Genomic DNA, 22,871 nt, shown 5'->3' with positions numbered 1-22,871 from the left:
GGTCACACATATTACCGAGGGGAGCAGGTGGAGAGGGGGTGCAAGGTGCCAGATTTTGCTTTGTCCTCAGGCAGCCTCCTGCTCCCTCATCATTGACCTCTACCCTTTTACCAATTTAGCTTTTACCCTAGACATCCCTATTTCTGTTGGAATTCTGCTATTCTTCACAGGTCCAAAACCTGGGAGGCATGCCTGATGCCCCTTTCCATTTCACATTCCATTGGTTCCGACTACACCTTGCCGCTGGGTGGATTTCTACCTCCCCTGTTCTTAGGTGGCACAGACGTTATCTGATTCCCTGGGGGCCCCTCACGCAGCACAGCTCAGACACAGATGGTCCAGAAGTGGTTATCGAACCTCTCTGCCTGATGCCTCAGGCTTGCCTACACACCTTGCAAGTGTTACCTGGCTTATTTATAGAAATTTCCTCTATAAATAAGACGTTTCTGTTTCAGGTGTGGTTTGCCCTTCATATTTACACTCCATCTCTGACTCTACCCCAGCCTCAAACTTAGAAACCGGAATTGGAGCTGGTATTCAAATCCTTAGCCGCAGTACAAGTGGCCAGCCTCCCCGTAAGAGCTAAGTCATAGTGGTGAAGCTCGTTTTTTTCCCCCTCAACATTCTAGCTGCTGTCAGTACCTTTGCTGGGGAGCGCTTCACGAGAGTTTACTTGTCTTTCTATGCTGTTCTTTCTGGGGTTTCCTTGTTTCTTTTTGTGATCAGCTTCCAGATGGCCCAGCAGTGCATCCAAAACGAGTATTTTGACAGATTGCTTACTGCTTGCAAACCCTGTCACCTTCGATGTTCTAACACCCCTCCTCCACCTTGTCAACATTATTGTGATGCAAGTAAGTAATACTGCTTGAACAATGAATTCATTGGGGTGACCTATTTTCTCTACATTGACTATTTATTCGAGGAATAGACATTTCGGAGGGGGAAGAGGGTGAGATCTTTTCGAATCAAAAAAGAGAAAGGAAATAAGGCAAGTATTTAAATATTTAAATGCCAACGGAGCAAAGTAATTATTCAGAGCTGAACTCAATTCTATTCAGGGCTGTTAGCAACCGAGATTTTTATCAAGTCTTCTAATTCATTGTTATTTAGAATTTACAAGTCAGTGCTGATGAATTAGGGGAATTGGATGGCCAATAGCCTTTGCTTTGATGTGGATATTATGTTGTCAGTTCATGATCTCTCCAATACTCCTTTTAATTCAGTGAAAGGAACAAATGCGGTTCTCTGGACCTGTCTGGGCCTGAGCTTGATCGTTTCTTTGACGGTTTTTGTGTTGATGTTCTTGCTAAGGAAGATGAATTCGGAACCATCCAAGGATGAACGTAAAAACACAGGTTGGTGTGATGGTCAGACTTTGAAATCTGTTTCCGAGAGGGAGCTGTTGTGAATTTCAGTTCCTTCAATCTCTCTCTCTCTCTATCTCGCCTCCCCCCCCCACCCCCATGTTGAGTAATTCATTTGGTTAGAGCCCTTTTGGGTGTGTTAGAGGACAGTTGTGTTAAATGAACTTTTGGGAAGGAGTGAGCTGTCTTCTTTTTGGTTTGTCTCTTTGCGGGTGCCCTGCATTCTTTCCTCAGTAATTACTTTCCTGAAGTTCTGAGATTTCTTTGGCAAACACCCATGTCTTTGACCAAAGTTAGCCCATTGATGAAACATCGTACTCCCAGAAACTGCTAGCCAGGTCTGCTGCTATCAGGAAAAATCTATTTGGCAAGATCCACGTGTATATATATATATATATATATATATATATTTTAAATGATCTATTTATTTATTTATTCATTTAGGATTTATTTATTTATTTATTTATTTATCAGAGAGAGAGAGGGAGAGAGAGCGAGCACAGGCAGACAGAATGGCAGGCAGAGGCAGAGGGAGAAGCAGGCTCCCTGCTGAGCAAGGAGTCCGATGTGGGACTCGATACCAGGACGCTGGGATCATGACCTGAGCCGAAGGCAGCTGCTTAACCAACTGAGCCACCCAGGCATCCCACGCGTATATTTTTAATACACTTGTAAATGCTGTTTGCTTGGGTGATTCTTTTACCTAATTTACACGTTGCTAGAAATGAATTACCGGGTGTTCTTGGATGGATTTGAGCCGTCATTTTAAAGATTATTATCTTTAGTAAGCAGCAGAGACCTAGTCTTGGAGAAGTGAATGTTCTTCTTAAAGGCTTTTTAAGATAAAAATATTTTTGTAGCACCTTGGCCCATGATCTGATTCCTGAACACTTCGCAGCCATTGACCTTGATGCTTTTATTTTCCGTGTATAATCTGTAAAGCACCTCATCTGCAGTAAAGTGAGGTTGATGGCTGTTCCCCATAATTTACTCAAGGTTTTTTTTTTTTTTTTTTTTTTAAACTTGTGCCTGGGTTCTGAGAGACAGGTGGGGGGTGATTTTAAGTGTGACATTTTGGAAGATGGAGTTATTCTGTGGGAGGCTGGGGAAGTAGTAAAGTTTACCTTCACCAGCATATAAATAGGGACATAATAGAGACGACTTCTTTATATGATCCCAAAAGATTCATTATAAAAAAATTTTTGATTTGTTACCAAAAGCTCTGTAAGGGAAGCATCTTTACTTTGAATTCTAAAGTGTCAGCCAAAGGCTCATTTTGGTGTGCTGTAACATATGGTAATGGGTCATTTCACGGGCGTGAAGTAGGGTCAGTACTTCAATGTCTCCAAGGGCCAAGAGGGTAACCAGTGAATGCAATGGGCCAGGGGGAGGTTTTAACAGAGTAACCAATGCTCTTCCTCAAGGAGACAAGTGCTAGTGACTCCAGTGAATTGTTTCCATGTAGGAATGTCAGCTACGAGTTGCCACATTTTCTTTTTGTTTTTGTTGTTGTTGTTTTGTTTTTAAAGAGGCCAATTGCCTCGATTTGCTGGGCAAATTTTTAAAAATTCAATCCCTTGAATTTTAAAAAATCTCTTGATTTTTTAAAAAATGCGGGCCAACATAAAACATGTAAGCAAACACTTAAAAACACTGTAGGGGCCTAAACAAAGTCTATCTTCAAATCCAGTGTGGCCTGTGGTCTGCCTGTGGGTGACCTCTCATGCGGGACATACTCATTTGTTTTGTAGGAAGAGCGCCCCCCCCCCCCCCCCCCCCCCCCCCCCCGCCAACCCTGGTCTCTCGGAGCCCTAATGTGTACTGCTATGACTGTAAGGACCTCACCACCTGCAAGTTGAGGTTAATGGTTGTGTTTCTGTATGATCAGGCATGGCTCTCCAGAACAAGGAGAATGCTGACCAGGAGGAGGGCCGTGCTAGCAGGAACGGCGAGGAAGTTCTCTCGAGGGGCCTGGAGTATACAGTGGAAGAATGCACCTGTGAAGACTGTGTCAATTCTGAATCAAAGGTTGATTCTGACCATTTCTTTCCACTCCCAGCTATGGAGGAAGGTGCAACCATTCTTGTCACCACGAAAACAACTGACTACTGTAATAGCCTGCTGGCTAGTGTCACAGAGATGGAGAAACCCATTTTTACCAGATAATTAACCGTTTCAATGGTTGTAGAGCAGCTTTGAAAATCATATGATGGGGGGTGCCTGGGTGGCTCAGTGGGTTAAGCCACTGTCTTCGGCTCAGGTCATGATCTCAGGGTCCTGGGATCGAGTCCCACATCGGGCTCTCTGCTCAGCAGGGAGCCTGCTTCCTCCTCTCTCTCTCTGCCTCTCTGCCTACTTGTGATCTCTCTCTGTCAAATAAATAAAATAAAATCTTAAAAAAAAAAAAAAGAAAATCGTATGATGGAAGGATGATGATGTATCAGATCTCTTTAGGATGATTGTACTTATCGGTTGCCGATAGAGCTTTTTGTCCTGTAATTCTAGAAAATCTTTATGTTATATGGACTTCACTACCTTATTGAAATTGCCTTGGTTTCATGATTAAATTCTTGACTCACTGAAAAAAAGCGCTGCAGGGTGTAGAGCCCATGGTCCCACATTTTTATGGCTAGTTCCCTGGTCTCCTATATACACACATAGATACTTCAGGTCAGATTGGGTTTTTCTCTCTCTAATGAAAGGAAATCAAGGTGATCCTATGTACTCCTGGAGATAGGAGATGCCTAGAATCAGCCACACAAATTTAGCGTGAGATGCATGAGGGCAAGGCTCCTGACCTTGTGAGTGTTTAGCTTAATGGAGACATCAGGCATTATCACTGTCCCATAAATAAATATGTAATTGTAAACCATGATAAAGGTATAGTAGGTATCATTTTCAGATCCCAATGCAGGTAATAATAAGGATAGCTAAAACTTAGCATTACTAGGGGTGCCGAGGTGGCTCAGTTGGTTAAGTGACGCTTGGTTTTAGCTCAGTTTATGTTCTCATGGGTGGTGGGATCAATTCCTGTGACTCAAGCTCTGTGATCAACAGGGAGTCTGCTTAAGATTCTCTACCTCTCTCTCTCTCCCTCGGCCCACACCACCCCCTGCTCACACTTTCTTTCTCTAATTATCTAATAAGTAAATACATCTTTAAAAAAACAAACGAGGGGCACCTAGGTGGCTCAGTGGGTTAAGCCTCTGCCTTCAGCTCAAGTCATGATCTTGGGTTCCTGGGATTGAGCCCCACATCAGGCTCTCTGTTCAGCAGGGAGCCTGCTTCCCCTCTCTCTTTGACTGCCTCTCTGCCTGCTTGTGATCTCTGTCTGTCAAATAGATAAATAAAATCTTAAAAAAAACCCCAACAAATGAAAAAACCCCTTAGTCTTACTTATGTACCAGGATAGTTATTAATTAATTAATTAAACACATAATGTATTTTTATCCCCAGGGGTACAGGTCTGTGAATTGCCAGGTTTACACACTTCACAGCACTCACCATAGTCCATAACCCAACCACCCTCTCCCTCCCCCTTCCCCCCAGTCACCCTCAGTTTGTCTTGTGAGATTAAGAGTCTCTTATGGTTTATATCCCTCCCAATCCCATCTTGTTTCATTTATTCTTTTCCTAACACCCCCAACCTCCCCCCATGTTGCATCTCCACTTCTTCATATCAGGGAGATCATATGATAGTTGTCTTTCTCCGACTGACTTATTTCACTAAGCATAATACCCTCTAGTTCCATCCACGTCGTCGCAAATGGCAAGATTTAATTTCTTTTGATGGCTGCATAGTATTCTATTGTGTATATACCACATCTTCTTTGTCCATTCATCTGTTGATGGACATCTAGGTTCTTTCCATAGTTTGGCTATTGCGGACATTGCTGCTATAAACATTCAGGTGCATGTGCCCCTTCGGATCACTGTGTTTGTAACTTTAGGGTAAATACATAGTAGTGCAATTGCTGGGTCATAGGGTAGTTCTATTTTCAACTTTTTGGGGAACCTCCATGCTGTTTTCCAGAGTGGCTGTACCAGCTTGCATTCCCACCAACAGTGTAGGAGGGTTCCCCTTTCTCCGCATCCTCGCCAGCATCTGTCATTTCTTGACTTGTTAATTTTAGCCATTCTGACTGGGGTGTGAGGTGGTATCTCATTGTGGTTTTGATTTGTATTTCCCTGATGCCGAGTGATATGGAGCACTTTTTCATGTGTCTGTTGGCCATCTGGATGTCTTCTTTGCAGAAATGTCTGTTCATGTCTTCTGCCCATTTCTTGATTGGATTATTTGTTCTTTGGGTGTCATTTGCTAAGTTCTTTATAGATTTTGGACACTAGCCCTTTTTCTGATTTGTCATTTGCAAATCTCTTCTCCCATTCTGTCAGTTGTCTTTTGGTTTTGTTAACTGTTTCCTTTGCTGTGCAAAAGATTTTGATCTTGATGAAATCCTAATAGTTCATTTTTTGGTGCCAGGGTAGTTCTATTGCTTTACCTGTACTGGGCCATTTAATGCATACAACAAATCACAAGGTAGGTGGACAATTATTACTTCCATTTTACAGATGATGGCAGAAACTGAGTCAGAGCAAGGTAACAAAAACCAGTAAATGGCAGAACCAGGATTTAAACCCAAACCTGTTTATTTATTTATATTTTATTTATTTATTTTTTTCTTCTCACATCAGTTTAAGTTCATTTGAGTTCCCCATCTATTTGGGCTACAATTTTAGTTATTAGTGGGGGGAGATGGGGGTTCCCTTCCGGGGGTTGTACAAAGGTCCTGACATGTTCCCCTTTCTGGGGTTATGCAACAGGTGATGTTGCCCTCTGATAATATGTTGACTTTGATCATTGCTAAGATGCCCACTGACACCACAGCACAGACCTCCATGTCTTCGGGCTTTGTGGCCTCTGTGTCAGGTCTGGGATATGGGAAAACTTTGTGAACCCTTTTTACCCATTGGGGGCCATTCCAAGGTTCCATTCCAGGCCCTTGAGGACCACAGGAAACAATAAAGTACTAGGGTTAAGGTACTGGCTCTTGGAACCAGATTGCTTGGACTTGAATCTTGGCTTTGTACTAGAAGTTAGAGACTTCGGGTGACTGTGAGAGTTACTTAACCACTTGTACCTCAGTTTCCCAACCTGTAGAATGGGAATAATAGTATCTACTTATAAGTTTATTTTAAGGATTAAATGAACACACACAGACACAACCATTTGCATACATACACGTGTATGTATATATATATAAATTTTTTCATGAAAGTATCTGGTTCATAATAAATACTTTGAGTTACATTGTTGTAATGATTTTTGTTAATCCTCTTGAATTGTAGTCTGAAAGCAGACACACACTCCTTTCTTGTTCTATGGCTGTTACAGAAACAGCATATGGAATACTGCCCCTAGCTTCTCACATACCCTCTTCCTTCTCCCCTCCCCTCCACTAGCATCTCCTCTCCTCCTCCAAACTTATCGAAAAAGTTTAGTTTTTTAAGGCTAACAAGAGCTGTAGACTTTCAGCTTTTGATTCTTGTTCTTTGAGGACCAGGCGAAAATCTCAGAGAAAAGGAATGAGAGTGTTTCAAGGGGGTGGTTAGGAGGAGAATAGGTAAAACAAACTCACAACACTCCATTTATCTTGCCTCAAGGGCCATGATGGAAAGGTTCAGGACGTACAAAAAGGCAGAACACATTATCCTCGCAACAACTCCATGAAGCAGGTGTGTGATATTCCACCAAGGGTCACAAGGCAGGAGGATCTAAACTAGGCTTCTGGGTGGGAGAGGCTGGGACGTCAATTTAGGCACATAGACTCTTTGAAGTAACAAATAAACAACAACTAGAGAGTATAATTTTGAAAATGGCAAAGAAAACCCACCAGCTAAACACACAAATACTTTCATCTCTCCATTCTCTCGGTCCGTACACATGGCCATGTTTTGACATGATTGTAATCATAGCATACAGACCATTTTGCATGGGACTTTTTTTTTTGTACTTAATGCATTATCATTCGTCTTTCCCCATGTTTCCATCTTCATCATTAGCATTTTCAACTACTACAGGAGATTCCTTGTGGAGTAAGCAACGATTTGCTCAGCTCTTTTTCTGTAGTTGGGCTGCGGTGCTGTCCACTCCTTTGGTCTCACAAATAACGCTGCACGGCAAGCTTTTCCAAAGAGCTCTTGACTTCTGCTGAATCCAAAAGATACATTCCCAGGGGCCCAGAGGTTGCGTGTTGAGAGGCAGTGTACTAGGAAGACCATGGGACTGTGGGTCACACAGAACTGGGCTGGAATTCTGGCTCCATTTCCCTGTGGGACCTGTGCCTCAGTTCAGTGTTTTTGACTGCGGATCAAGACTTATTATCTGCATCAATCAACTGTCTCAGTTAGCACAAAGGGGAAAAAAAAAAGAAATAAAGAAAAATGGAAGAGAGTACATTACCCATGGAATTGTTTTGTTAAACATCTCCTTAAATATATGCATGGGTATACTGGGTTGTGATGTAAAATGTATTTTTTTTTTACTCATGCAGGCAAAATGCCCTTTCAACCTTTCTGGGTCCCCTTTCCCCCATGTAGAAAGTGCGACAGTAATCTCATCTTCCTATTACGAACACGGGTTGGCACATCATCCATCCACCTTCATCTCTAACGCCACCCCCCCAGCCCCAAACATAAGTCTTGCTGGGAAACTGACTGCAATGGCTCCCTTAACCAGGTGTCCTTTCTCCACCCTGCCCCACTGCAATTCATTCTGAACCCAGGACGAGTGACGGTCTTAAGAGCTAATTCAGATCGTCTCATTCCTCTGTTTAAATTCTTGCAATGGGGCGCCTGGAGGGCTCAGTGGGTTGAAGCCTCTGCCTTCAGCTCTGGTCACGGTCCCAGGGTCCTGGGATCGAGGCCCGCATCAGGCTCTCTGCTCAGCCGGGAGCCCGCTTCCTCCTCTCTCTCTGCCTACTTGTGATCTCTCTCTCTCTCTCTGTCAAACAAATAAATAAATAAATCTTAAGATAAATAAATAAATAAATAAATAAATAAATTCTTGCAATGGCTTCCCATTCCCTTACCCCACCACCCTCACCAGGCCCACAGGGCCTTCCACCCAGCTCTCCCACCTCCCCTCTCACCCTCCCTCTGGCTCCGTCAAGCCCTGAGGCAGGGCCTTTGCCCTTGGTGTTCCTTCTGGCACGTCGTTCCTGCGCATCTTCCCAGGCCCGTCTCCCAGCCATGGTCCAGGTCTCAGCTCAAAGATCGTCTTCTTAGGGGCGCCCTCCGGAACTGTCCATCTCCCCGGTTTCCACGCTTTGGTCCATTACCCTTTTTTATTTCTCTTCTCAGCTCCTGCTGCTCTCTGGAACGGTGTCGGCTCATTTCTCGCGGCCTGTTCACGGCCTCCCCAATACAGCTGTGGACCCAGGAGGGCACAGAAACGTCCAGTTCGGTCCAGCCCAAGCCGAGCCCACCGGCCCCGCGAGGGTCTCCGTCCTGCCAGGACCCTGCCGCGCCGGCGCCCCTATTTACCTTCCGGGTCGGGGGGCGGGTCCGTGGCGGCGGCGCTCCACTTCCGGGGCGGGGCGAGGCGGGCGGGCGGGGCGGCGCGCTGTCTCCCGGCCTGTCTGGAGCCCGGCGGCGGCAGTGGCGGCAGTGGCGGCGGCGCGGCGCAGGCACCGGCCCGGGAGCGGCACCATGAGCGGTGAGTGGCGGCTTTGCCGCTGTCACCCGGCCCGGCTGCCCCGGCTCCCGCCGCTCCAACTGCACACTCCGGCCCCCGAGTCCCGCTCGCTCGCAGACCCCGGTCGCGTCTCTCGCAGACCCCCGGACGCGCGGGAGCCTGCCCCCCGGTCACCTGCACTTCTCTGGCGTCCCGAGTCCAGGCACTCCCCGTCCCCTGCGTCCTGTCCACCGCTTCCCACCGGCTCCTGGACACCTGTCCGCAGACCCCCCAGTCTCTCCCAGTCCTCTGACCCCCTCGCCCGGTCACCAGTCTCCGCGTCCCCAGACCTCCCGGCTCTCAGTCCCTCTTAACTCAGGGACCCCCCCCCCCCAACCCCAGTCCCAGGTCCAGTTCCGGGCCCCCCAGCTCCGCTGTCATTCCCATTTCCCAGGCCCCTGGTGTGCAGTCGCTCCAGCCTGCACACGGGCAGGGTGTCGTCTCTGGACACTCCGAGTTGGCTGACCCCTGAACCCCGTGCCCCCCGTGGCTCTCGGTCCCCAGAGGACGGTGGGTTCTCCAGCCTCTTTGTCTTCCCCGCCCCTCCCATTCCCTCGTGCCCTGTCCCCCGGTGCTTTGCTGTGCCAGTCACCAGTGGTTCCTAGTTACGCTCACAGTGTCCCTCTCTGGTCACTGCTTCTTAACATTTTGGTCCTTTTTTTTCCTACTCCCGCTCCTTTCAGTTCTTTCCCTAGCTCATTCGAGGTCTCCTTCGTCCAGTACCGCACCCCTTCCCTCCTTGTTCCCTACGGATCCCATCTGGGGACCATCGCGTGGCCCTCCCCGGCCCACCCTCCTCCCGCCCTCCGGGAGGGGTGTGGTCTTTGGTGGGGAGGCCGGGAGTAGGAGGGAGGTGGGTGTGGACAGCTTGTGCTCAGTGTTTCTGAAGTTTAGTCCCCAAACTTGGACGTGTATTCTCAGCCCTTCTCTGAAGCGATCTACGGGTGTTTTGGTGCTAAGTCATTCCTGGATGTTGTGTGTGTGCAGAGGGACTCCGGGAAGCCTCGCAGCCAGCCCTGACTGGGATCTGGATTTCCTTAGGAACACCCGCCTACCCTCACCCTGCCTGCTTTCCTCTTAACTGTGGAGTAGCCTCTGAGGAGTCCTTGCATCCAGCTCCCTAGGCCCTCGCCTTTCACCCAGGCGTTTCTGGAGGTTGAGGAGGAGCGGGAGGGCAAGGCGAAGGGGCTGTGTCTCTCTTAATTTTTAACTTTTGAGTTATCTCCATGGATTTTTTTTTTTTTTTTAATTTACAAGTCATGCGCCTTTTGTTTTGATGTTCAAAGAGCAAGTTTTGTGAACTTGTTGGTCCTAATGAAGGGGCTGGGAAGGGGGTTTCCTGGGAGATAGTCCAGCTTCTGTTGTCAGAGCGCATGATTTTTGGCCTAATTAAATTTCTGGTCCTTGTACATTAGTGATCCTGCAACAAAGAGGTAATGAGCTGGTTTCCACCCAGAAGGTCCAACAGCCTGGTTTAAGTGCAGGCCTGGAGCCAGACAGCCTGAGTTCAGATCCTGACTCTGCTCTATAAAACTATGTGATACGGAGTGCGTTACTTGGCCATTCTGGAAATCCCAGCAAAGTGGGGGTAAATAGTCGTACCTGTCACCTAGGCTTATTGCAGTGAATAAATAACTTTATTTAGGTAAAGTTCTTGGTACTGTGATTTTTACATGGTATGTACATAGGGACTTAGACCAGTTGCTGTTTCCTAAGTACCCAGCTGGGGCTCAGGTGGGTTTTTTTTCTGACTTAGCTCTGGGACAAGGGTTGGGGCTAAGTATGCCTAGAAAATTCCTTGCTTTTATTTTTTAAAAATTATTTAAATTCAGTTAATTAGCATATAGTGAATTATTAGTTTCAGAAGTAGAGTTTAGTGATTGCATATCACACCCAATGCTCATTCTATGAAGTGCCTTCCTTTTTTTTTTTTTCCTTTTTTTAAAAGATTTTGTTTATTTATTTGACAGAGAGAGAGGCAGGCAGAGAGAGAAGGGGAAGCAGGCTGGCTGCTGAGCAGAGAGCCCCATGCTGGGCTCGATCCCAAGACCCTGGGATCATGACCTGAGCTCAAGGCAGAGGCTTTAACCCACTGAGCCACCCAAGTGCCCCTATGAAGTGCCTTCCTTAACCCCCCACCTGCTTTGGCAACCCTCAGTTTGTTTCCTATAGTTAAGAGTCTCCTAGGGAAAACCTTTTGCTTTTTAATATGACCAAGGAGACTCTGCCTCAAGCTCAGGGTTCTGGACCATTCTCCTGCCTTGATCTTAGGAAGAAGTGAAATTGACAAGCCAAGGGAAATTGATCAACGCCTGCCTCCAGAACCAACTCCATACCAACAATAACAAAATATTAAAATTTGACTTAAAAATCATTATAAAAAAATCATTATGAAAGGAAACCAACAGATGGCTTTTTTAGGAAAAAGCATTCAGGACGAAAGCCTTCTTTTGGAAAGTCTGTAATTGAGGCAGAAAAAGTGATTGCTGAGGACAGAAGGGAGGTCCAGGGTATTTTCAGTTTTTTCTTCCCCCTAGTTTTATGGAGAAGTAATTGACATGCATCACTGTGTAAGTTTAAGGTGAACAGCATGATTGACATATATTGTGAAATGATTCCCACAAAAGGCCCAGCTAACATCCATCCTCTATGGATGCAATAAAAAGGAAAGAAAGAAGAAAGGAATGTAAGTTTTTCTCTTTGTGATGAGACTTTTTAGGATTTATTCTCTTAACTCCTGTGTTAGTCAGCATGTTGTATGTGACATCGCTAGTGCTTATTTATTTTATAACTTGGAAGTTTGTGCCTTTTAAACTTTTTCCTCCAATTACCGCCTTCACGTGTCTTAATACAGTTGAAACAGGGTCTTCCCACCCTTGGGATTGATGATCAGCATACAATACAGTAATGTTGCATGGAAGTATTTCCTCTCTTTCCTCTGCACTTTTTTTCAATAGAAGATTTCAGACGTCTCCAAAGTGGAGAGAATAGTCTAGTGAGCATTTACCATCTCATGACCGTCCCCTATATAACTATCTTTCTTACCTCTGTCCCGAATTTATTTTTAAACAATTTTTTTTTTTTAGATTTTATTTATTTATTTGACAGACAGAGATCACAAGTAGGTAGGCAGGCAGAGAGAGAGAAGGGGAAGCAGGCTTCCTGCAGAGCAGAGAGCCTGATGTAGGGCTCTGGGATCATGACCTGAGCCGAAGGCAGAGGCTTAACCCACTGAGCCATCCAGGTGCCCTCCAAGTTTATTTTGAAGCAAATCCTAGACATTGTATCCTTTCATCTGTAAATATTTTAATATGTATCTCTAAAAGATAAGGACTCTTAAAAAATAGCTCAATTTCATTATTATGCTTCTCAGAAATTAGCAGTAGTTCATTAATATCATCAGGTATTAAATGTTCAAATTTCCATAATTGCCTTATAATTTTATAGTGTGTTTTTTAGACTAAGGATCTAAATAAGGTTGAAACAATGCCAATTGGTTTGCTTTTTAAGTTTTTTAGTCCTCTCTCTTTTTTAGTTTGTTATTTTTTAGTGTTTAGTATATTCACAGAGTTGTGCACATATCACCATAATCAGTTTTAGAACATTTTTGTTAGTCCAAAAAGAAACCCCTGTAGCAGTTAGCAGTGGTTCCTCATTCCCCCTCCTCTTAGCCCCAGGCAACCACCAGTCTACTCTATCTCGCATTGACCGGTTTGGAATATTTCATATAGATTGAATCATACAGTACATAGCCTTTTGCATCTGGCTCTTTTCACTGAGTATTGTGCTTCTAAGCTTCATCATACTGTAGCATGTAACTATAGTTCATTCCTTTTTTTTGGAATACCGTTTCATTGTATGAATATTCTACATTTTGTTTAACCACTGTTAATGGTTGATGGACATTTGACTTGTTTGCACGTTTTGGCTCTTCTGAATAATGCTGCTGGGAACATTCACAGACAAGTGTCTGTGTGCGCCTGTGTTTTTATTTCTCTCGGGTCGATATCTAAGAGTAGAATTGCTGGCTCTGTTTGAGGAACTGTCAGACAGTTTTCTAAAGTGGCTGCACCATATTCCATTCCCACCAGCACTGTATGAAGTATGAAAGTTCTGGTTTCTTCACATTCTTGTCAACAGTCTTTTTGATTATAGCCGTTCTAGTGGAATGGTGAGATACTACCTTTTTGTGGTTTTGATTTGCATTTCCTTAATGATTAGTGATGTTAAGAATCTTTTCATGTGTTTATTGGCTGTGTTTAGCTTCTTTGGAGAAATGTTTGTTCAGATCCTTTATCCATTTTTTTTTAATGTTTTAAAAAAGTTTTTATTTTTTCATTATGTTCAGTTAACCAACATATCACTTTAAAATTTTATTTATTTATTTATTTATTTAACATATAGTATATTATTACAGGTATATGTATATGTATATGTATTATATATAATATATATTATATTTATATATATATTATTACAGGTATTTATTTAACATATGGTGTATTATTACAGGTATATTTATATGTATATGTATTATATATATAATATATATTATATTTATATGTATTTGTATTATTACAGGTATTTATTTAACATATAGTGTATTAAACAGGGGTACAGGTCTGTGAATGGCCACTTCACAGCACTCACCATAGCACATACCTTCCCCAATATCCCTACCTTTGTCCATTTTTAAATTGGGTTTTTATTGTTGAGCTGTAAGAATTCTATGTAATTTCTGGATATAAGTCTCTTAGATATATTACTTATAAAACTTTTCTCCCATTTTTTTTTCCTTTCTTGATTGTATCCTTTGAGGCACAAAGCATTTTTTTTTTTTAAGCTAATACGTTTCCCTTTCATCTCTTTCTTTTTACCCCTTGCAGTTTTTGTTGAAGGAAACCGTTCACCCTGGTTGTTGCAGGATAGGTTTGTTTCTTTGTGGGATTTTGCTGACGGTATCCTTTTGGTGTGGTTTGACAGGTCTCTTAGTCTCTTGTATTTCCTATAAACTGGCAGTTAGCGTCAACTGTATTTTGTAGTTGAAAATGATTGAGTCGTCAGAGGTCAGATGGTTTCAAGGCCAAGTGCATTAAGTGCAAATAATCAGGAAGTGGAATGCCTAGGTAATGCATATACAAGATAAATGAGTATCCTGAGGCCAGAAACAACTATGATGACCATTAACAGGGGAGATGATGTGAATATGTGGTGTGATCACATGATGAAAAACCTCAAAGACGTTAAAAGGAATAAGATGGATTTATGCCCATCATTGTGGCTATATCTCAACATTAACCTTCTCTAAAATGAAGCAGAGTGCAGAATTATACTAAAATATATACCTTGATGCACCTTCAAACGTGCACATGAAACAATGTTTGTGTATTTGTACATGTTCGTAGAAGTAAACAAATCATCTGCTGGAAGGATACTTGCTACACGTGGGTGGTTGTCTTAGCAGTGATCCCTGTCATGATTTGTTTGTTTCTCTGTAAAGAATCCAGTAGGTAGGAATACTTGATTGCCAGCCTCTGTAAGCTAAGGAATTATGAATTTCAGGTAATGTTTTTGCTCTTACTTAGAAAGTAGAACTTGAAGGGCCGGAAAGTCATTACGATTCTCAAGCACTGTATTTCCTAAGACTTTAGATCTGAACGTCCTTGATGCTCACTTCCATCAGTAATGAGTCTGTCAGGAATTTTTAAGTTAAAAACCCTGTTTCAAGGGTCGGGAAAGCTTGACCCAGAGAGGTCAGATAATTTGTAGAACCGTTAAGCTCTAGAGGCCTGATAGATCAGGGTTTGGGACTTAGTAATTTATTGCTGTTTCTGGCCTGATGTTTATGTATATTTTATTTTATTTTATTATATACAAATATAAATATATTTATAATCTATATCATATATATTTATATATAATACATATATATAAAATATATACAATATATTATAAATACATTTGTATTTATATATACTTTATATATTATATATAAATATATTTAATATATAAATATACATTTATTTAAATTTATTATTAAATTATTAAATCAAAATTATTAAATGTGTAAAAATATATTTAAAGATATATATTTAAAGATTTTATATGTAATATATAATATATATTATATATATATATATATTTAAAGATTTTATTTGTTTATTTGACAGAGAGAGACACAGCGAGAGAGGGAACACAGGCGGTTGCCGGGGGGAGTGAGGGAGGGAGAAACAGACTTCCCGCCCAGCAGGGAGCCCAATGCAGGGCTCAATCCCAGGACTCTGGGGTCATGACCTGAGCCAAAGGCAGACACTTAACAACTGAGCCACCCAGGCGCCCTGGTGTACATTTTAGCAGCTTTATCTTATTTTTCTGGAATGCTGAGAGTCATGGTTTTCTCTTTGGCATTGACTAGGTCCTTTCTAGCAGTAGCTTGTGTTTGGGATAAAGAATCAGCTGAAGCGAGAGAATGAAGAAAAGAATGTTTGTGGTTTTCATTCACAGCAGAAAAAGTGATGATATCAACTTTTTTCCCCCCTAATGAAGGCACTGGGTTGATCTGTTGTGGCAGATTGTAAGAAGTAAGTGTTCTACCGTCAGCAAATATTTGACCACGTCTATGCTATTAAGTGGCAATGGATTGAATCTCATTCACGTCACTTCTCCAAGATGTTATGGGCTTCTCTAAGTTTTGGCAACGTGGACAATAACTCCAGATAAAGTCCTTCCATCCTGCCGCCGTCTTGTTTATAGGCTGTGCATTCTCAGTGGGAGCAAAAATTGGTTATTGAGGAAGAAAGAAATTTTAATGTTGTATGTAAAGCCCAGGTATATGTGCAGTATGTAAAGAGATACACAACATACTTGTGTTATTAAAATTTCATGGAGGGAATGATCGCAAAAATGTCCAAAAAGGAACCCCGGGGGGAAAGATAATGAGCAAAAAGGTTGAGAAACACTGGTATGAGCTGACGTCATGGTACCATTACCATATAAACTTGTGTTTTGCTCTTACCCTTAGCATTTTGGGATAAAACTGCCACATTGTTATGTGGTCTTCAGACTGATCACTTTTACAGACCCTGTAACCCATTATTAATCCATCATTGTTGCATGTAGTATAATTTTAAAACGATTCGTTTCTACTTGTGGAAACTTAGCTTATTTTCCTCCCTTCTTTTTTTTTTTTGGTTCCTATTAAAAGGAGTGATGCAGTGACTTTTTTTTTTTGTTTGTTTAAGGTAGTTTTCCTTCCTTTAGATTGATAGGTCTTTAGGATGATTTCCCTGAAATAGCCGTAACATGACAGTGTTGATAATTCTTGGTTGCTCTGGCTTTCACAGTGTTTGTAGTAGGTTAAGAGGCTGCTAGCAGGAGTGAAGACTCAAGTGGTAGCAGAGCCTGGCCAGAAATTCAGGGTTCAACATTCAGCATTTACTGAATGACAGTTCGGTGCTTCTAGTATCACTTAGCAGAGGGCTGTGCCCTCGGTGTCTGTTGAAGCACATTGAACGAATGCACCAAAAAATATTTTGTTAGAGTGATGGGCGTGTTAGCCACGACTCTTCAGTTGCATGTGGCAGAGTGGGAGCTGGTTTCAGAACCATTGGAGTTCCAAGTGGCTTGTAATGGACATGTCTGGGGGTAGGGCTGTCTTCAGGCTCAGTTGCATTCAGGTGCTTAGAGAGTCACGAGGTCTATGTTTCTGTCCAGTTTGAAAGTCTGTTTTCGTCTCCGTTGGCTTCATCCTCCAGCGGCCTCTTCTCCATGGAGGCAAGGTGGCAACCAGCAGCTCCTGGGGCTCATCCTACAATGTAGCAACCCCTGAGCCGAGGGTGGGCCTCTCTCCCAGTCGCTCGGGCAGAAGTCATGAGGCAGACTCACAGCAGTCTGGCCGGCTGTGTGGCCATCCTCCCATCACTGTGTCTCTGGTTGGCCAGGTCTGGATGGCATGCCCAGTCCAGAGCCCAAGGGTGGCATCGGACTGCTTGTTGTTTGGATAGAGGATGAACTGAAGGGGGAATGACTGTTGTCATTCTGAGTGGAGCCATCAGGGGAGGCCTCCCAGGGGAGGTGACATTGAGCAGAGACCTGAGGGAGGGGAGGGTGTCTCCTGGGTTTTGCTACTGAACAGCTGCAAAGGGTAAGACTTGCCTCTCTCTCAGGTGGGAGAGGCTTTGGAACGTCAGTTTTGGGTGTGGGATGTAGCATTTGGAAGCCTTCAGGGAGAGTGAGGACTCTTTCCTAGGTCCTGACCTGGTGGTGCTGCTTGTCCTTCTTGCCCCACCCTGTTGGGCCCAGACTCCCAGGCTTCCTACCCGGAGGGAACCTTGCCCACTGCATCTTATTTTTCCCTGCCTGTGCTGCATATTTTGGGATCTGCTCTTTCCTCCCCCATCTTTAAAAAAAAAAAAAAAAAAGAAAAAAAAAAGAAAAAACCCCAAAATGACATTAAAGATTATTATGAAAACATGGGACATCCCTATAAATATACCTCCCTAGAACATTAAATATTTAGATTTTTAGGTATTCCACTTCTGTCTTTGCTCAGTGCATATGCATTTTACATAATTGCCTTGAGTCTACATCTGAATTAGTGTTTCCACTTACATTATAGCATTTATCCATGTGTCTTTCTGTCACAATTATTTAAAAAGGGTGCATAATGTTTCACCAAATGGATATACCATTGTAGGAAGAGAAAGTAAATTCCATTTACAATGTCCTGGGATGGAATTTGGCAAACGTTTTCTGTAAAGACGCAGATAGTAAATAATTTCTGCTTTGCGGGCCATCTGGTCTCCATTCTGACCACTCATCCCTGTTGTAGCATAAAGGCAGTACAGGCAATCAGTAAGTGAAAGGATGTAGCTATGTTCCAATAAAACTTTATTTAGGAGAACAGGCAGCAGCTGTTGGATTTGGTTGGATTTGGTTTGTTTGGATTTGGATTTGGTTTGTTTGCTGACCCCTGTTCCAGAACAAAACCGGGAAAGTCTGTGTGCCCACGATGCCATGTTTCGGCAGTCATTGAGGTGTAGAGGAAAAAGTTTGGACTCCGACAGTCCTGGATTTAACTCCCCATGCAAGAGCCTGAGCGCGTTGTTGCGCTTCTCTGACTCTTAATTCCCTCATCAGAAAGTGGAAATGAAAGCAAGTGATGGACTTAGAGTCCTTACTCAGTGCCTGGAGGATGGAGAAACTGTGAAGTTGGGGCTTATTCCTTTTCTCATTTCCCCCTTTCCTCTCCTCTAGCTTAGTTTCCCAGGTGTCGGGAAGGTGTTTGGATATTCTGGTAGCTTTTTGTCTGCACTGCCATGTTGCCTCACTGGTGTGTTGTTAGTGGTGGTGTGTGCGTGTTGGCCCCTAGCTCTACCAGCATTAAATGTTCCTTGGTGAGTTGAATAGTTATATAATGATAACATGTGGCAGCTAATCTAGTAGGTTGATCATTTGCATTTCTCCAGGCTTGAGGGAAGACACACTTCTCCTTCAAAATGTTTGCACGGTGCTATTTTAGTATTTTTTCTAAGCAGAGATTGGCTAACTGTGCCAGCCACCTGTTTTGTGAATAAAGTTTTATTGGCACACAGGCACATCCATTCATGGACTATTGTTTATGGTGGCTTTCACTCTACAATGGCAGAATTGAGTGGCTGTGTTGGAGACCTTATGGCTTGTAAAGCCTACGATATTTACCATTTGTTCTTTACAGAAAATGTTTGCCCAGTTCTGCTGCAGAGTAAATTCTTTGCCCGTTGATGAATATGCTGTTGACTTAATCTTTGATCTTAGACTTCATGAGGCCACTTGGATGGCCTGAGGCCATCTATCTGCCTTGAAGCAGAGCCTGCCTCTTTCCATTGTGTGGCGGTGGACAGTCTTTCCTTTTGTCCTGGCCCAGCTGTGAGCTTTACCCCAGAGTACAGGGAACTAGCGCCTTGACTTTGGGGAAGAGTGGAGTCTTTTTTATCTGTTCGAATGCAAACGCTGAGCAGACAAAATTGTTGCCTCACTCAGCCCATTACATGCATGCACGAGGCAGCTGCTGTGTCCTTGATCATTCTGGGCCTCTCCCTTTGGAGCAGCCTCTTGGGGAGCCCCGGAACCTAGCCCCAGAGCCTTGATTCAACGGTTGTTGAGCTTCTGTGAGTCGGTGCTGTTAATGCTGGTCCACCCTGGAGAAGACTCACAATCTAGGATAGGCGTGAGCAGTGGGTTTATGATTCCCCATATGCTTTCTATAGGGATCATACTAGGGGCATGATGTGGCTGGAGGGTCACGGGAGCGCCCTATAGAGACCACCATATTGTGCCTGTGGCAGGAGGTTTTCTCACAGAAAGTGACAGTTGAGTCAGCCACTGGGAGGTTGGTTCATCTTAGTGGCCCTCTGCCATGTGGTCCCTGCCTGTAAGTTGGGCTGCCTGAGGTTAGCCTGGCCTTGTAGAGGTTGGCAGGCCTGGGCATTGGGGTAGAGTGTTGGGGTGCAGTTCCTGGGGCAAGTGATCAGTGTCTCTAGACTGCAGTTCCTTTAACTGTTACGATGGTGCCGTCAGCACACCCAATCTTACAGGTGGATATAAAGGTTTAATGTGTGCCTCAGGACAGGAAACTTTTAGCAGATCTGGCCCCTAGGTATGTCATATTTGATTCACGCAGAGTTGGCTAAAACAGTGCTCTAAAAAGTATAATTAGGTGCCAACTAATTGACATGAACGTCTGAGTTTCTGGCTTCTCTTGAAAAACCAGAAGATGGGACAGCCGCTAGCTGGTGTTGCTGTGAGCTGTAATCCGCTGGAGCCCAGCAGCAGATTTCTAGAGAGACACCTGCCTTGGCCTCTCAGTCCCTCCCTCACCCTGCTCTTCCGTTCCCCGCCTGATCCTAGAGGTGTGGGGGTGGGGAGCAGGGGGATGGTCTGATCTTGGTCTTGCACATGCCTCTGGCCTATGCGAGGCCGTGCTTCCTGCCCACACCTCTTGCTTCTGCTTTGGAATAGTGGTGGATTTTGTGGGGGGATGGTGGAAGTTACATAACAGAGCAACAGCACTGAACTCACCCTGGGGCCGAGAGCGCCAAGCATCCTGTGCCTGCAGATGGGACTGAGCATGAATTCTAGCAGATAGCACAAGTTTTTTTTTTTTTTAAGATTTTATTTATTTCTTTGACAGAGATATCACAAGTAGGCAGAGAGGCAGGCAGGGAGAGAGGGAAGCAGGCTCCCTGCTGAGCAGAGAGCCCGATGTAGGGCTCCATCCTAGGACCCTGAGATCACGACCTGAGCCGAAGGCAGAGGCTTTAACCCACTGAGCCACCCAGGCGCCCCAGCAGCGATCACAAGTTGATGGTGTATCTGTCCCTTGCAAGGCGCCGGTGTGGGCTCCTGGTTCTAGGGTGAGGGAAGATGGGAACACGGTGGAGGTGTGGGTCTGTCTATGGTCTTCTGGGGACCTCCAAACATGTAACTGTCTTAATACATAGCGGGTGGTCATAAAGTCTGCGGGCACAGACACTATTGTTTTAGTTTGTAAAACCCCTGTCTCATTAATTCTGCTAGGGCAGTGGTCGGCAAACTATGGCCTCTAGGATGAATCCAGCCCAAGGCCAGTTTTTGTGAGCAGCAATGCTCATTCCTTAGTGTATTGTTTGTGGGTGCTTTTGAGATTGGAGAGCAGAGTTGATTAGTTGGGACCCTGTGACCTGAAAGGCCTAAACTATTTACCGTCTGGCTTTTTACAGAAAACGTTTGCTGACCCTGGTCCTAGGGCACGTTGAAGGTAGAGGTTTGATTCAGTGAAAAACAGAAATACAGATCATCTGAGACAGCCCACTCTGCACTTTGGACTTGGTGGCAACCCAGTGTTCACTACAGTTTTGCAGGGTGCATGGAGGAAACAAACTATTCCATCATCGAGTGTATCATGTGTTTGTTACATAGTGTCTGTAAGCCATTTGCTGCCACCTGTGCTTCCAGATGCCATGGCCGCTTGTAGATGATCAGTCAGTGCAGGATGAAGGCGGTGGAGGCAGGAGGGCACCAGGCCAGAGCCCAGGGAGGCGGTCAGAGCAGCGGAGGCTCCCCGGGAGAGTCTGGCAGCTCCTGTGAAGGCAGAGCTGGCCAGGGCAGCCAAGAAGTGGGGTTGCAGCGGGAAAGGCATGTGGGCGCAGACGTGGCTTTGAGTAAACTTGGGGCAGATATTATGACATCCTTGTGTGCTGTAAGAATTGCATAGATGAGAAGAAAAAAACGGACGGGGTGGGGCAGTTACTGGTGAGTGTCCTCGAGCAGACGAGAGGAGATGGGATTTGGAGCACCTGTGGAAGTTCAAGTTATTTAGCCTCTGAGAGCCTCAGTTTTATCATCTCTGAAATGGGATAATCACACGTACTTTAGGGCAGAATTCTCTAATTGCAGCCCTGCTGACATTTCGGGCCAGATAATTCTCCGTTGTGGGGGCCCGTCCTGTGCACTCGCGGAAGCATAGAAGCATCTCTGCTCACACCCTCTTGAGGCGCCCTCCCAAGCTGTGCCAGAAATATCTGCAGACGTTGCCAAATCCGTGGTGGGGGCAGAATCACCCTGGGGGAGAATCACTTATCTGTACCCTCTTAGGGCCAGTCGTAACTACATCTCCCAGAACTCCCCTTATTTGAGTGTGTCAGTTGTTTCCTCTTAGTAGCCCCATGATCAGAAGTTAGGGACCTCTTAGCATCCCACTGTCTGGGTGTAATCAGAAATACGATGTAATCAGAAATACGGAAGAGGATTGAGCCTGGGGGCTGGGTGCTATCTGGAGTCCTCCTGTCCACCCCCCAGCCCCCCAGGGCGAATCCTACCTACTTGTCCCTTTGGCTTGGAATGTGCTCTGGGCCAATATCTGCCTCTGGCAGCCCTTCCCATAAACACATTTTTTAAAAAAATTGAAGTGAAATTAACATAACAAAACCATTTATGTTTTTAATGCTATTAAAACCATGAATAATTGCTCAGTCATAGAATTAACAGTTAGTAAAACAACCATCTTAAAGTGAGAAATTCAGTGGCATTTAGTACATTCATAATGTTGTGGGACCACCATCTCTGTCTAGTTCCAGAAGATTTTCATCCCCCCAGAGGGAGAGCCCTTTTCCATTAAGTAGTTGTGTTGTATCTGCATGGATTTACCTGTTCTGGTCCTTCTCATTTTTTAAAGCATAGCTCAAGTTCTCCCTTTTCCAGCGAGCCTCCCTTGGCCTCAGAAGAAGGGCAGTGGTGGAGGGAGCATTGGCCTAAGAGTCAGGCAGACCAGGGTCTTAGCCTCTGATGTACAGTTTACTTTGTCGTGTGACCTTGGGCAGAATTCCTGGCACGCAGTGGCGCCCGAAGAACATTGCCCTTTCTTTCCTTCCTTGCGCCTGCGTAGTGAGTGCATTGTAAGGGTTAGCCTTCAACCGGAGAAACACCTGCCCTGGCTTTACTTCTGCCACTACAGAGAGGCAGGGAAATACCACTGTGTAAGTGTATATGTGACCTTGATCAGGGGCCCAAGTGACCTCTGTGGGTGGCAGCCGCATTCACGTTGACCTCCAGGGTTGTTGCAAGGATTAGAGAAGGAATATACATAGAGTTCCTGGTACATCTTGCTTGTTTTCCCCTCCCTAGATGCTACGGACCCTTTTTCACTTTTCCCACCCAGTGCCGCGAGCACAGAGGCCTGGACTGGGGAGCTTCCTTGTGCTTTAGGGAGAAAGCCAGTTGAAAGCATGCCTTAGAACCAGAGATTTTACATCTCT

General features: G+C 44.5%; 2 protein-coding genes and 1 long non-coding RNA gene across 8 annotated transcripts in view; 2 read left to right on the top strand and 1 right to left on the bottom strand.

The window, feature by feature from the left end:
• The first annotated feature begins 547 nt into the window (after window positions 1–547).
• TNFRSF17 (TNF receptor superfamily member 17) lies at window positions 548–4,478 on the top strand. The gene is made up of 4 exons (XM_032328553.1): window positions 548–851; window positions 1,224–1,355; window positions 3,253–3,565; window positions 3,778–4,478. The coding sequence occupies exons 1-3, from the start codon at window positions 734–736 to the stop codon at window positions 3,528–3,530; spliced, it is 528 nt and encodes a 175-aa protein (XP_032184444.1). The 5' UTR covers window positions 548–733; the 3' UTR covers window positions 3,531–3,565; window positions 3,778–4,478.
• Window positions 4,479–6,656: 2,178 nt separating this feature from the next.
• LOC116581248 lies at window positions 6,657–8,927 on the bottom strand. Its single transcript, XR_004281965.1, has 2 exons — window positions 8,516–8,927; window positions 6,657–7,762 (listed from the first exon to the last, which is right to left on the bottom strand). It is a non-coding gene; the product is annotated as an uncharacterized LOC116581248 (long non-coding RNA).
• A 45-nt stretch (window positions 8,928–8,972) lies between these two features.
• The window catches only part of SNX29 (sorting nexin 29), a 477,185-nt gene continuing 463,286 nt past the window's right edge, over window positions 8,973–22,871 (top strand). For all 6 annotated transcript variants that reach the window (XR_004281897.1, XM_032328137.1, XM_032328140.1 and 3 more), the window contains exon 1: window positions 8,973–9,081. Coding sequence is in view for 5 of the 6 variants with exons in the window: in XM_032328137.1 (XP_032184028.1) it covers window positions 9,075–9,081 (7 nt within the window). In the remaining variant the exon portion in view is untranslated. The remainder of the gene's footprint in view (window positions 9,082–22,871) is intronic.

The sequence above is a fragment of the Mustela erminea genome, chromosome 20 (genome assembly GCF_009829155.1).
Source record: "Mustela erminea isolate mMusErm1 chromosome 20, mMusErm1.Pri, whole genome shotgun sequence".
In the NCBI taxonomy this organism is placed as follows: Eukaryota; Metazoa; Chordata; class Mammalia; order Carnivora; family Mustelidae; genus Mustela; species Mustela erminea.
Note: the sequence above shows the minus strand (reverse complement) of the source record. Positions and strands in the feature narration are given on the sequence as shown.

What these genes read in the sequence shown, in the direction of transcription:
- TNFRSF17 (XM_032328553.1), top strand. Translation starts at nt 734, where the DNA reads ATGGCCCAGCAGTGCATCCAAAACGAGTATTTTGACAGATTGCTTACT. An exon ending in TCAACATTATTGTGATGCAA is followed by an intron (nt 852 to 1,223) that starts GTAAGTAATACT and finishes CTTTTAATTCAG; the next exon opens with TGAAAGGAACAAATGCGGTT. An exon ending in GGATGAACGTAAAAACACAG is followed by an intron (nt 1,356 to 3,252) that starts GTTGGTGTGATG and finishes CTGTATGATCAG; the next exon opens with GCATGGCTCTCCAGAACAAG.